Source organism: Magnolia sinica, chromosome 7 (assembly GCF_029962835.1).
Source record: "Magnolia sinica isolate HGM2019 chromosome 7, MsV1, whole genome shotgun sequence".
Lineage (NCBI taxonomy): Eukaryota > Viridiplantae > Streptophyta > Magnoliopsida > Magnoliales > Magnoliaceae > Magnolia > Magnolia sinica.
The window spans coordinates 10,566,631-10,580,728 of NC_080579.1; the positions used below are offsets into that span (position 1 = coordinate 10,566,631).

At 42.3% G+C, this 14,098-nt stretch overlaps 1 protein-coding gene across 1 annotated transcript; it reads right to left on the bottom strand.

Annotated features, from left to right (window-relative positions):
* Nucleotides 1-894: 894 nt before the first annotated feature.
* On the bottom strand, nucleotides 895-13,866 carry LOC131251040 (metacaspase-7-like). Its single transcript, XM_058251505.1, has 2 exons — nucleotides 13,463-13,866; nucleotides 895-1,716 (listed from the first exon to the last, which is right to left on the bottom strand). Exons 1-2 carry the CDS (start codon nucleotides 13,812-13,814, stop codon nucleotides 1,145-1,147), a joined length of 924 nt encoding a protein of 307 aa, XP_058107488.1. The 5' UTR covers nucleotides 13,815-13,866; the 3' UTR covers nucleotides 895-1,144.
* Nucleotides 13,867-14,098: the final 232 nt, after the last annotated feature.

Consider the following 14,098-nt stretch of genomic DNA (forward strand, 5'->3'; position numbering starts at 1 on the left):
TACATTGAATTTTGGAATGCATGCCAATGATTGAAAATTGTCTCTAGTAGTTCAATAAGATAACCATTCCTAGAAATGTGAAAATGTTGCAGGCATAACTACATATCACACAGTTTGTAACTTTGCATTGAATATATGTTAAACTCCATGAAAAGTTGTTTTACAATGCCTGTATCAAGAGCCTTGACTTTCCTAAAAATTGTTTATGTTTTACAAATGATTTTATTCTGAAGATTTCTTAGATATAAAAACTCGTGTGTGTTAATGCTTTCTAAGCATCACAGCTCACACTATCAGAACTTATCATTTCAAGGTATGAAGAAAAAGCAAAAAAAAATTAAAATTATCCGACAGGATAAGAAGAGTGAAAGCTAGTCATTGATATTTTTCTTTAATAATTATTTGATACATGTAACAGAATAAACATTCTGGTTAAGTGGATGGAGTATATGTTAACTTGATTATTAATTTTAAAAGGTTAAGCAATTTCGTCAATTATCCTTTATGATAGTTGATAATATTTGATTAGTTAGTAATATTTTGCGTAACGCCTACGGCTCGGTAGTAGAGCTCACAAGTGCTCGAGTATTAGTAACCGGGGCATGACAGGTTCAATGACTCGACGAAAATGGGACTCCGAGCCACTTTTGGTCAATCTAGCGGTAAGTTGGCTCCGGATAGAGTTGAATATCTTTTTAATGTATTTCATCTTCATTTTCTATGTTCTTTTGGGTGGATCATATATTAATTTATTTAGAAAGTTTGCTATGATTGTGCGAAATATTATCTGCAATATTGTTAGCGAGAAGTCTACAATTCCATACAACAGCTAGACAACATATAAACTACTTGTTATATGCTCAGAGAAGAAAACAACTAGATAGACTACTAATATCCAAACCTTCAAACATAAGTTTCTCTTTATTCCATACGATATTACATTGCATAACATGTAGACTACCCGCTACACGCAGAGAGAAACAACTGATGAAGTAGACAACTAACATGCAAGCTTTGAAACACCTCTCTCTTTATTTCATAAAATACTTAGACAACGTGCAGACTAGCTGCTCCACGCTATGAGAAACTAGTAGGTGTCTCTTTATTCCATAGGGGCAGCAGATCACCCGCTACACTTTCTTTCCTATGATCCTATCTCGTATACCAGGAAAGGCGCATCAGCATGCTTGTCACTGCAGAAGAGGCACGGTTTTTGCCTGATCCGTTCCTTGTGCAAGTAAGCCCTAGCAAGTGTGACCAGCTCCCTATTGGTAATTATCGGCCGTCGGTGCTCCTTCAACACCTTATCGACGGCATTGGTGAAAGCACCATACGAATTGTCCACTTCAAACGAATTTGCGATCTGCTTGCAGCCGCTGAGTAGGATACCGTTGTCGTCGTCGTCGGGACATGGTATGAAGCCGGATTGGGAGTTAGCTGAATTGAAGTTGGCAGTCACCTGAGTCCCGAAAACCTCCGATAAGTGAGCGGAAATATCGGAAGACTGAATGTCGGAGATATCGGAAGATTGATTGGGATTGAGATAGGTTTTCGGGCGGAGGCGGTGGTTCTCTTCGCGGGGTTCTGGTCCGGATGGATCAGGTATCTTCTGCTCTTTCTCACCGAAGATGAGGCCGCTGCTATGGGATGAGTCAGCGAGGAAAGTGAAGGTTGCATCCTTCGGCAAGTGGTTGACTAGATGTCGGAATTCAATGTCTGGAAGGGGATTAGTAGTTCACATTAGTAAAAGTATTTCTATTTCTAAATGCAATGAAAGAATCCGCTATCAGGTTAGATCATCTAAGTTAAGACACGTGGGGCCAAAAATCATCACAGGGAATAAATAGGGAGAGGCTGATAACCATGCCATTGGTTTGCATGGGGAGCGGATTAGGCGAGATGTTAGATCCACCACCCCTGAGTGTGCGGCCCACTGTGATGTATGTGACTATATCCATGCCATCTATCCGTATTGAAGGCTCATTTTTAGCTAGCATGATGCAAAAAAAAAAAAATTAAGCAGATGCAAATCTCAGGTGGACCGTAATACAGGAAACAGTGGTAATCTACCATTAAAAACTTCTAGTGGGCTACAAATTTTTTGGATCGAGATGATATTTCTGTGGTCTTTTCATCCAGATCTTTGTGAACTTATCAATAGGTTGGATGGAAAAAAAACATTCTGTTGGCCCCCATGAAGTTTTTAATGGTGGGGATTCAATCACTACTGTTTCCTGTGGTATGGTCCAAATTATAAGATTTCAATCTGCTTCATTTTTTGGATCATGCACTAAAATGAACTTTCAATACTGATGGACGGTGTGGATTTAAGGCACATACATCACAACGGGCCCCACAGTCAGGGGTCCCACCCACCTCGGTGGATCGGTGTCTCACCTAATCCGCTCGTGTGTATATTCCATCCAATCTGTTCATCAGCCGGGGGTGGTGTGGCCCATCTTAGTTTTGGATAGGGCTGCATTTTGAGATGTACGGTGAACGTATGAAGACACAATCACACGCATAACATGGTAGGCACCACAGAGCTCGTGTGTGCGCAACTACAGGAGTTGCAGGGGATTCGGGTTGTGTAGGATATATACCATACATGTAGGGGCTCGTGTGTGCGCATAACATCGCTCTTAGCCAGGAGCTTTTCAGAGACTTATCTAGGAAAGTCCGGGGAGACAATATCATTCTCAAGTTGGATATAGAGAAAGCGTATGATAGAGTCGATTGGAATTTTCTCAAGTAAGTCCTGTTCCCGTTCGATTTCGATAAAAGGTGGGTGGAATTGGTCGAGAAGGGTTGGGGTAATAATTGGTTCTCGGAGATGGTCAATGGAGAGGCGACTGGATTCTTCAAATCAACCAGAGGCTTACGGCAGGGGGATCCTCTCTCCCCTGCGCTGTTCGTTATCGTGGCGGAGGTTCTTAGTCGGGGCCTTACCTCCTTATTGGACCAAGGTCGATGCACCCCGTTCAAAACACGCAAGGGCTGCCCGCGGGTGTCCCACCTCCTTTATGCCGACGACACTCTGCTATTTCTTAATGGGAGCATCACTTCGCTTCGGGTCATTAGAGATTTCCTAGACTCATACCAAGAGGCTTCGGGCCAATGCATCAATCGTTGAAAAAGTTATTTTGTCTGCGTTGACAAGACGACACCTTCAAGGGTTAGAGCAATCGAGGATGTCCTAGGAATTTCCAAGGCCTCCTCCACTTTTACATATCTGGGTGTTCCTATCTCGGCGGGTAGAGTGAAATCAAGTATGTTTCAACCATTACTAGATAGGATAAAAGGGCGTATCCAGGGGTGGCAGGCTCGGATTCTCTCTCAGGCAGGTAGAATGGTCCTCATCAAGCATGTTTTGGGAAGTGTCCCCATCCACTCTATGGTGGCAACGCATATTCCTATGTAGGTTCTGAATTCTTTGGAAAGGTGTTTCTGTAACTTTTTCTGGGGTTGGGCACAAGGTAAAAGGAAGCTCCACTGGATGAACTGGAAAAGGCTGGCGGCTCCTCTTAATGAAGGTGGGCTGGGCTTTAGGCGGTTGCAAGAGGTCATGCAAGCCTTCCGGTTAAAGATGGCTTGGAGCATCCTCTTTGAGAAGAAAGAGAGCTTGTGAGGCACATACATGGCTGCCAAATACTCCTCTTTTCTGCATCCAAATGAGTTGAATAGGCAATGCTACTTTGCCTCCCCCTTTTGGACTCGTATTCAATCCCAATTCCCTCTGTTGGTGCCTATTGCACAACGACGGTTAGGAGAGGGAACTTGTTGACTGTGGTCGGAAAATTAGTCTGGGCTTGGCCCGCTCGTGGATCTCGCCGTCACTCCTATCCCAGAGCTCTTGATGGAGATGCAGGTCAGAGATTTTCTGGGACCATGCGGCCCGTTGCCTCATTCTGCGGTTTTCAGCTTTCTTCCTCAACGAATAATTGATTACTTATTCCAGGGTGGTTTTAGCTTATCAGACGGCCCTGATACAATTTTCTGGTTGTTGGCTTCGTCAGGAAAGCTCACAATCAGCTCGGTCAGAAACATTTACAGGTCTCCTTCTCAGCCTGTGGAGTGGTCCAAATACTTGTGGAACAGGGTGCTGCCGCCAAAAATCTCCTTGCTGGCGTGGAGGATTTTGCAGAATGCAGTCCCGGTCAACGGTGCGGTGCAGGCCCGAGGCATGCATCTTGCATCAGCATGCGTCTGTTGTGGGCTTCAGAATCCAGTCCAAAAATCTGTTGAGACCATCCCTCATCTCTTTCTCCATAGCTACATTGCGAAGGCTCTCTGGCGTTACGTGGGTGGCATCTTCCACATCCACATTTTGCCAGCTTCGACTTTCAGCATTCGGATGGGGCAGTGGAATGGCGCTTTCTCTTCGATAGGTAAGATTTCAAATGCGCAGAAATTGGCCCCTTTCTTAATTTGCTGGGTGGTATGGAAAGTCCACAATTCAGCGAGGTTTGACAGCAAATCAGAGTCCTTTCCCACTCTGTTTGCCAAGATGGACTGGTGGTTGAGGTATGTGGATGATTGGAGTGTTGGCAGGTCGGCCCAGAGTCCAACCTCCTCGGCCATTAGCAGGCACCCGGGACTGGTTCCTGCGACTTAGTCTCGTGCTCAGACGAAGGTGGTGCGATGGATCAGGCCGCATAATGACTGAGTCAAGATTAATGTCGATGGTTCTAGCAGGGGTAACCCAGGACTTTCTGGCGGTGGGGGGATTTGCAAAAACGACAATTGTCATTTTTTGTTTGCTTTCTCCGTTGCATATGGGCTAGGTACAAACACGTGTGCGGAGATTCGGGTCATTCTAGACGGTCTTTCTTTTTGTCTTCAACAGGGATTCGATAAGGTGGAGATTGAATCTGACTCGCAGCTTTTAGTGAACATTCTGAATGGGAATTCATGTTTGGGATGGAAGTGGAGCTACTGGATCAAGAGAATCCAAAATCTCAAAATGTTGGGCCAAATTCTCATTATTCACACTTTCAGGGAGGCCAATTTCCCTGCTGACGCGTTGGCCAAAATTGGGAGCAAGACCCAACGTTCTTCTCAATTCTCAACTGCTGCCGAGCTGCCCCAGCATGTTAGGGGCCTGCTCTTCTTGGATATGGTGGGCCTAGGGGCGGTTAGAGGTTGTGATGGCAGGGACTAATTTTCTGTAATTACCTTTACTGTTTCTGTATTTTTCTTCTCACGATAGGCCTGCCGGGTTCTTTTTTCTGGGCAGGCCCGAATGTAACCCAGTCTTTGCGAATGAATAGAATCGTTTTTTCAACCAAAAAAAAAAATACCATACACGTGGGCCGTGGGTATTTCGTCCAGACCGTTTATCCAATGGTCCAATAACTGATAATTGAAGTCCCAAAAATCTCGAATATATGAAAGTCTTAACCCATTGATCAGTGACTAAAGAGCAGAAATATAGCAACGGTCCACATTCAAATGAAGAATTGGCCGCTGACTCAACGATGTGCTCTTAAAATTAGAGAGATTTTGAGGTGACTATATTGACAGGGGACCCATAGTCTCAATGATCTAGAACTCTAAAACATGAAATCAGAGAGAGAGAGAGAGAGAGAGAGAGAGAGAGAGAGAGAGAGAGAGAGAGAGATACACCATCATTCCATGTATACCCGATCACCCACCGTATATTCCCGAAGAGTGCGGATCGTCTGTTTCCCGGAGGCAGGAACTTCCTGCCTCCAGCGTTTTCATTGGTCCACGTCACTGTAAGTTCCACGTCATCAGTTTTTTTAATATATTAAAAAATATATATTTAATAAGAAGTATAACGGAGACGTTAGACACGGAAACGGACTGGCTACTCCCCATGCCACCGGCCAATGGCTAGTGGTCAGTGCTATCATGTGTTTCATCCATGCTGTCCATCTATTTTTATAGATAATTTCATGGTATGAATTCAACAATGATGCATATCCCAATCTCGAGTGGACCACATTGCAGGAAACAGTGTTGAATGAACGTGGACCATTAAAAATTTTTTAAGAGCCATACAAGTGTTTGATCAAGCTGATCTTTGTTTTTTCTCTTCATCTGGGTCTGTACAACCTAATCAACGTATTTGAAGTCAAATAAACAGTATAGTGGGCCTTAGGAGAATTTTAATGGTGGATATACAATCACTACTGTTTTCCTGTGATGTGGTCCACCTGAGATTTACTTACCTCTCAATTTTATTTTATTTTTGAAAAAAGCCCTAAAATAACCCTTAAAAATGGATGAACGGAATGGATGAAACACATACATAATGGTGGGGCCCACTGAGCACCTACCACAGCCACAGGGCTGGTGGTAGGGGAGTAGCCAATCCGTTTACGTCGGACACGGGGACGCGGATTTCCTGCCAAATCCTTTTGCAGTAAAGTTCCTGCCCAAGGATTCTGGATGGGCCCACTGACGTTTGTGATAAATCCAACCTGTTCATCCATTTTTAAATATCATTTTAGGACATTTTACCAAAATTAAGGTGTATACAAAACTCAAATGGGCAACACAAAAAGAAACGGTGGGGATTTAGCAACCACCGTTGAAATATTTATATGGCCACAAAAGTTTTGTATCTGTCTAATTTTTGGGTGTTTTCACTTCATCCCGGTAAAAATGATCTTATAAACGGTTTGGATGGCATATAAACATCAAGACGCCTAGGAAGGTTTCAACTGTAGGAATTTCTTTCTCCACTGTTTCATCTTGTATGCCCCGGTTGGGTTTTCGATCATCCTAATTTTTGGTTACATGTCTTAAAATAAGCTCTAAAAATGGATGAATAGATTGGATTTCTTATAAACATCATGGTGGACTCCACCTTACATCCCAGCCCTGGAACTTCCTACAAAAGGCTTTACCCCGTTAATCCACGTCTGTTATACGGTTTTCATTCGAAACGGATTTGTTACTCCCCTGCCACTCGGTGCTATATAGGCCCACCATGATGTATGTGTTTCATCCATGCCGTCCATCTATTTTTCTAGTTCATTTTATGGTATGAGAACAAAAATGAGGTATAACCTAATCTCAAGTGGACCACATTACATGAAATAGTTTTGAATGAAGGTCGACCATTAAAAACTTTTTTGGGGACCATAAAAGTTTTGGATCAAGCTGATCTTTGTTTTTCCCTTTTGTCTGGGTCTTTATGACCAAATAAACAGATTGGATGTCAAATAAACAATACAGTGGGCCTTAGGAGGACTTTAATGATGGATATCCGATCACCATTGTTTTCCTGTGGTATGGTCCATATGAGATTTATATCCCTCTCAATTGTGGGATGAAGCCCTAAAATTATATGTAAAAATAGATTAAAGGAATGGATGAAACACATACATCATGGTGGGGCCCACAGAGCACCGACCACCACCACCAGGCTGGTGGTAGGGGGAGTAGCCAATCCGTTTCCGTTTTCATTTGGGATTCAGTGCTCCGTGGGCCCCAATATGATGTGTGTGTTTCATCCATGCCGTTCATCTATTTTTCCAGATCATTTTATGGTCTGAGAAAAAGAACGAGGTATATCAAAATCTCAAGTGGACCACATTACAGGAAACAGTGTTGAATGAGCGTCGACCATTAAAAACCTTTTTAAGGCCATAAAAGTTTTGAATCAAGCTGATCTTTGTTTTTTTCCTTTCATCTAGGCTTATATGACCTAATCAAAAGATTGGATGTCAAATAAACAGTACAGTGGGCCTTAGGAGGATTTTAATGGTGGATATCCAATCACTATTGTTTTCTTATGGTGTGGTTCATCTGATATTTATATACCTCTATTTTTTTTGGATAAAGCGTTAAAATTATATGTAAAAATGGATAATCACCAGCCACCGGGCCGGTGGCAGGGGGAATAGCCAATCTGTTCCCGCGATCAGCTATCTTCTATTTGAGGATTCAACGCTAAGATCAATTAAATAGAGAGACTGCTACTAAAGTGATGTCACCTAGTTATGTGGGACCCACCATGATGTATGTTTTGTATCCACACTGTCCATCCATTTGGAGAGATCATTTTAGGGCATGAGCCATAAAACGAATCGGATCCAAAACTCAAGTGGACCCCAACATAGAAACAGTGGAGGGAGTCATGCCGGCCAATAAAAACTTCAAAGGGTTACAAAAGTTTTCCATCAAGCTGATATTTGTGTTTTCCCTTCTTTAATGTCTATGTTAACTTAAGGTCCATTGTGATTTTTATTTAAGTTTTCATTTAGGGATTCAGTACACAAGTTGAGTAGCGAGATTCATTACTAAAGTGACGTCACGTAGTTATGTCGGTCCCACCATGATGTATGTTTTGTATCCACACCGTCCATTCATTTGGAGAGATCATTCTAAGGCATGAGACAAAGAAAATAGGGTTCCATTAGATAAAGTTACAGATTCTCGAAAAATAGGATTTTGCTTGATAAAATGACGAGTTTTCGAATAAAGTGACTTGGTTCCACTAGACAAAGTGATGATGCTACTGTGCAAAGTGAGAAGATTTCACCAGATAGAGTAGCGACTTCTCAAAAAAAATGACGAGGTTTCAATAGACAAAGTGACGGGTTCATTTGACAAAGTGATAGGGTTGTAGCACAAAGTGATTGGGTTGCAGCACAAAGTGACGGGGTTGCAACACAAAATGATGAGGTTGGAATATAAAGTGACGGGGTTCAATAGACAAAGTGACGGGGTTGTAGTATAAAGTGACGGGGTATAGTAGACAAAGTGACGAGGTTGCAACACAAAGTGACGGGGTACAATAGACAAATTGATGATGTTGCAGTACGAAGTGACGGGGTTCAGTAGACAAAGTGAGTACAAAGTGACGGGGTTCAGTAGACAAAGTGACGAAATTGCGGTACAAAGTGACGGGGTACAATAGACAAAGTGACGAGGTTGCAGTACAAAATGATGGGGTTCAGTAGACAAAGTGACAAGGTTGTAGTACAAAGTGATGGAGTTCACTAGACAAAGTGACGGGGTACGGTAGACAAAGTGACGAGGTTGTAGTACAAAATGACGGGGTATAGTAGATAAAGTGATGATGTTGTAGTATAAAGTGACGGAGTTCAGTAGACAAAGTGATGATGTTGCAGTACAAAGTGACAAGGTTCAGTAGACAAAGTGACGGGTTTACAGTACAAAGTGACGGGGTTCAGTAGACAAAGTGACAGGTTTGCAGTACAAAGTGACGAGGTACAATAAACAAAGTGACGGGGTTGGACGGAGTTGCAGTACAAAGTGACGGGGTTTAGTAGACAAAGTGACGGGGTTGTAGCATAAAGTGATGGAGTTCACTAGACAAAGTGACGAGGTTGCAACACAAAGTGACGGGGTACAGTAGACAAAGTGACGAGGTTGTAGCACAAAGTGACGGGGTACAGTAGACAATGTGACGATGTTGCAGTACAAAGTGACGGAGTTTAATAGACAAACTAACAGGGTTACAGTACAAAGTGACGGGGTTCAGTAAACAAAGTGATGAGGTTGCAGTACAAAGCGATGAGGTTCAATAGACAAAGTGACAACGTTATAATACAAAGTTTGTCTACTGATGGTCTATTGAACCCCATCGCTTTGTACTGCAACCTCATCACTTTGTTTACTGAACCCCGTCACTTTGTACTGCAACCTCGTTACTTTGTTTACTAAACTCCGTCACTTTGTACTGCAACATCGTCACATTGTCTACTGTACCCCGTCACTTTGTGCTACCACCTCGTCACTTTGTCTAATATACCCCGTCACTTTATGCTGCAACATCGTCACTTTGTCTAGTGAACTTCGTCACTTTATACTACAACCCCGTCACTTTGTCTACTGAACCCCGTCACTTTGTACTGCAACCCCGTCCAACCCCGTCACTTTGTTTATTGTACCCCGTCACTTTTCGCAAACTGTCTCTCACCCCCTCACTTTGTCTCCGTCACTTTGCGCAAACCCAAGCTTTGCTCATCGAGCCCTCACCGCAACATCATCACTTTGTCTAGAACTCCGTCACTTTATACTACAACATCATCACTTTATCTACTATACCCGTCATTTTGTGCTACAACCTCGACACTTTGTCTACCGTGCCTTGTCACTTTGTCTACTGAACCCCATCACTTTGTACTGCAACCTCGTCACTTTGTCTATTATACCCCGTCACTTTGTATCGCAACTACTGAACCCCATCACTTTGTACTCACTTTGTCTACTAAACCCCGTCACTTCGTACTGCAACATCATCAATTTGCCTATTATATCCCGTCACTTTGTGCTGCAACCTCGTCACTTTGTCTACTGTACCCTATCACTTTATACTACAACCCCGTCACTTTGTCTATTGAACCCCATCACTTTATATTCCAACCTCGTCACTTTGTGCTGCAACCCAGTCACTTTGTGCTGCAACCCTATCACTTTGTCAAATGAACCCGTCACTTTGTCTATTGAAACCCCGTCATTTAATTTGGCAAGTCGCTACTCTATTTGGTGAAATCTTCTGACTTTGCACAGTAGCATCATCACTTTGTCTAGTGGAACCAAGTCACTTTATTCGAAAACTCGTCATTTTATCAAGCAAAACCCTATTTTTCGAGAATCTGTAACTTTATCTAATGGAACCCTATTTTCTTTGTCTCATGCCTTAAAATGATCTCTCCAAATGAATGGACAGTGTGGATACAAAACATACATCATGGTGGGACCGACATAACTACGTGACGTCACTTTAGTAATGAGTCTCGCTACTCAACTTCTGTACTGAATCCCTAAATGAAAACTTAAATAAAAATCACAGTGGACCTTAAGTTAACATAGACATTAAAGAAGGGAAAACACGAATATCAGCTTGATGGAAAACTTTTGTGACCCTTTGAAGTTTTTATTGGCCGGCATATGGGCTATATTTTCTGTGGTGGGGTCCACTCGAGCTTTGGATCTAACTTTTTCCTTAGTTAATGCCCTAAAATGATCTCTCCAAATGGATGGACAGTGTGGATACAAAACATACATCATGGTGGGTCCCACATAACTAGGTGACATCACTTTAGTAGCAGTCTCGGTATTTAATTAATCTTAGCGTTGAATCCTCAAATAGAAGGTAACTGATCGCGGGAACGGATTGGCTATTTCCCCTGCCACCGGCCCGGTGGCTGGTGGTTATCCATTTTTACATATAATTTTAGCGCTTTATCCAAAAAAAATAGAGGTATATAAATATCAGATGAACCACACCATAAGAAAACAATAGTGATTGGATATCCACCATTAAAATCCTCCTAAGGCCCACTGTACTATTTATTTGACATCCAATCTTTTGATTAGGTCATACAAGCCTAGATGAAAGGAAAAAAATAAAGATCAGCTTGATTCAAAACTTTTATGGCCCTAAAAAGGTTTTTAATGGTCGACGCTCATTCAACACTGTTTCCTGTAATGTGGTCCACTTGAGATTTTGATATACCTCGTTCTTTTTCTCAGACCATAAAATGATCTGGAAAAATAGATGAACGGCATGGATGAAACACATACATCGTATTGGGGCCCACGGAGCACTGAATCCCAAATGAAAACGGAAACGGATTGGCTACTCCCCCTACCACCAGCCCGGTGGTGGTGGTCGGTGCTCTGTGGGCCCCACCATGATGTATGTGTTTCATCCATTCCTTTAATCTATTTTTACATATAATTTTAGGGCTTCATCCCATAATTGAGAGGGATATAAATCTCATATGGACCATACCACAGGAAAACAATGGTGATCGGATATCCATCATTAAAGTCCTCCTAAGGCCCACTGTATTGTTTATTTGACATCCAATCTGTTTATTTGGTCATAAAGACCCAGACGAAAGGGAAAAACAAAGATCAGCTTGATTCAAAACTTTTATGGTCCCCAAAAAGTTTTTAATGGTCGACCTTCATTCAAAACTGTTTCATGTAATGTGGTCCACTTGAGATTAGGTTATACCTCAATTTTGTTCTCATACCATAAAATGAACTAGTAAAATAGATGGACGGCATGGATGAAACACATACATCATGGTAAGCCTATATAGCACCGAGTGGCAGGGGAGTAACAAATCCGTTTCGAATGAAAACCGTATAACAGACGTGGATTAACGGGGGAAAGCCTTTTGTAGGAAGTTCCAGGGTTGGGATGTAAGGTGGAGTCTACCGTGATGTTTATAAGAAATCCAATCTATTCATCCATTTTTAGATCTTATTTTAGGACATGTAACCAAAAATCAGGATGATCGAAAACTCAACCGGGGCATACAAGATGAAATAGTGGAGAAAGAAATTCCTACCGTTGAAACCTTCCTAAGCGTTTTGATGTTTATATGCCATCCAAATCGTTTATAAGATCATTTTTACCGGGATGAAGTGAAAATACCCAAAAATTAGACAGATACAAAACTTTTGTGGCCATATAAATATTTCAACGGTGGTTGCTAAATCCCCACTGTTTCTTTTTGTGTTGCCCATTTAAGTTTTGTATACACCTTAATTTTGGTATAATGTCCTAAAATGATATCTAAAAATGGGTGAATGGGTTGGATTTATCACAAACGTCACGGTGGGCCCATCCAGAATCCTTGGGCAGGAACTTTACTGCAAAAGGATTTGGCAGGAAACCCGCGTCCCGTGTCCGACGGAAAGGGATTGGCTACTCCCCTGCCACCAGCCCGGTGGCTATGGTCGGTGCTCAGTGGGCCCCACCATTATGTATGTGTTTCATCCATTTCGTTCATCCACTTTTACGGGTCATTTTAGGGCTGTTTTCAAAAAAGAAATAAAAATGAAAGGTAAGTAAATCTCAGGTGGACCACATCACAGGAAAACAGTAGTGATTGTATATCCACCATTAAAATTCTCCTAAGGCCCACTGTACTGTTTATTTGACTTTATTTGACTTCAAATACGTTGATTAGATTGTACAGACCCAGATGAAGGGAAAAAACAAAGATCAGCTTGATCAAACACTTGTATGGCTCTTAAAATTTTTTTAATGGTCCACGTTCATTCAACACTGTTTCCTGCAATGTGGTCCACTCGAGATTGGGATATGCGTCATTGTTGAATTCATACCATGAAATTATCTATAAAAATAGATGGACAGCATGGATGAAACACATGATAGCACTGGCCACTAGCCATTGGCCGGTAGCATGGGGAGTAGCCAGTCCGTTCCCGTGTCTAACGTCTCCGTTATACTTCTTATTAAATATATATTTTTTAATATATTAAAAAAAAACTGACGACGTGGAACTTACAGTGACGTGGACCAATGAAAACGCTGGAGGCAGGGAGTTCCTGCCTCCGGGAAACAGACGATCCGCACTCATTCCCGAATGGATATCAATGAAGTGCACTGCCTCTCATAGACAATAACACTATTTCAGTGGTCTAGGAATGGATGGTGGAAGGCCGACTATACACCAAGTCTAGGAACATTTCTCACCCTTGATCATATCCAAATCGCAAGAGACTATCGCTGGACTGCTATCGTTCCCAGGGCATACTATTGCTGGAACCAACGTCCCCAACCCACTGAAGAAGAAGAACAAGGTGTCTCCAGACTTAGCTTCATAGATCATTTGTACAAGCGCCCTCCCGATGTTTATCCCCGTCAGCTTCACTGGCGAGTTTGGTGCATCAATCATGATCTTGATGTCTTTCTTCGTGAAGCCGAAGCGGTTAGTGAGCTGAGTATGCATTGTTTGTATGTCGTTATAGCACCCATGCAGCTGTTGTGGGGTGTTGGGGTAGTTGCACCCCACCAAGAGAGCCGATCTCTTCCCCATCGTCATCATTTTTCTCACTTTGATAAGAATGCACTGATCTTTCTCTGGGTATATATCTCTCTAACAATGGCAGCTTACATAGACCACTCTCATTTGGTAAATTACTTAAATGCCCTCCCTTGTCATCTATTCCATTGACGTAGACACTTCATTGGAATGGCGTTCAAAGGGTTTTTACGGGAGCGGATTAGGTGACATAAACACTTCATTGGAAGTGCGCTCAAAGGGTTTTTTTTTTTTTTACAGGAGCGGAGATTAGGTGAGGTTCCGGTTACAGAGTGTGCACCCTTAGA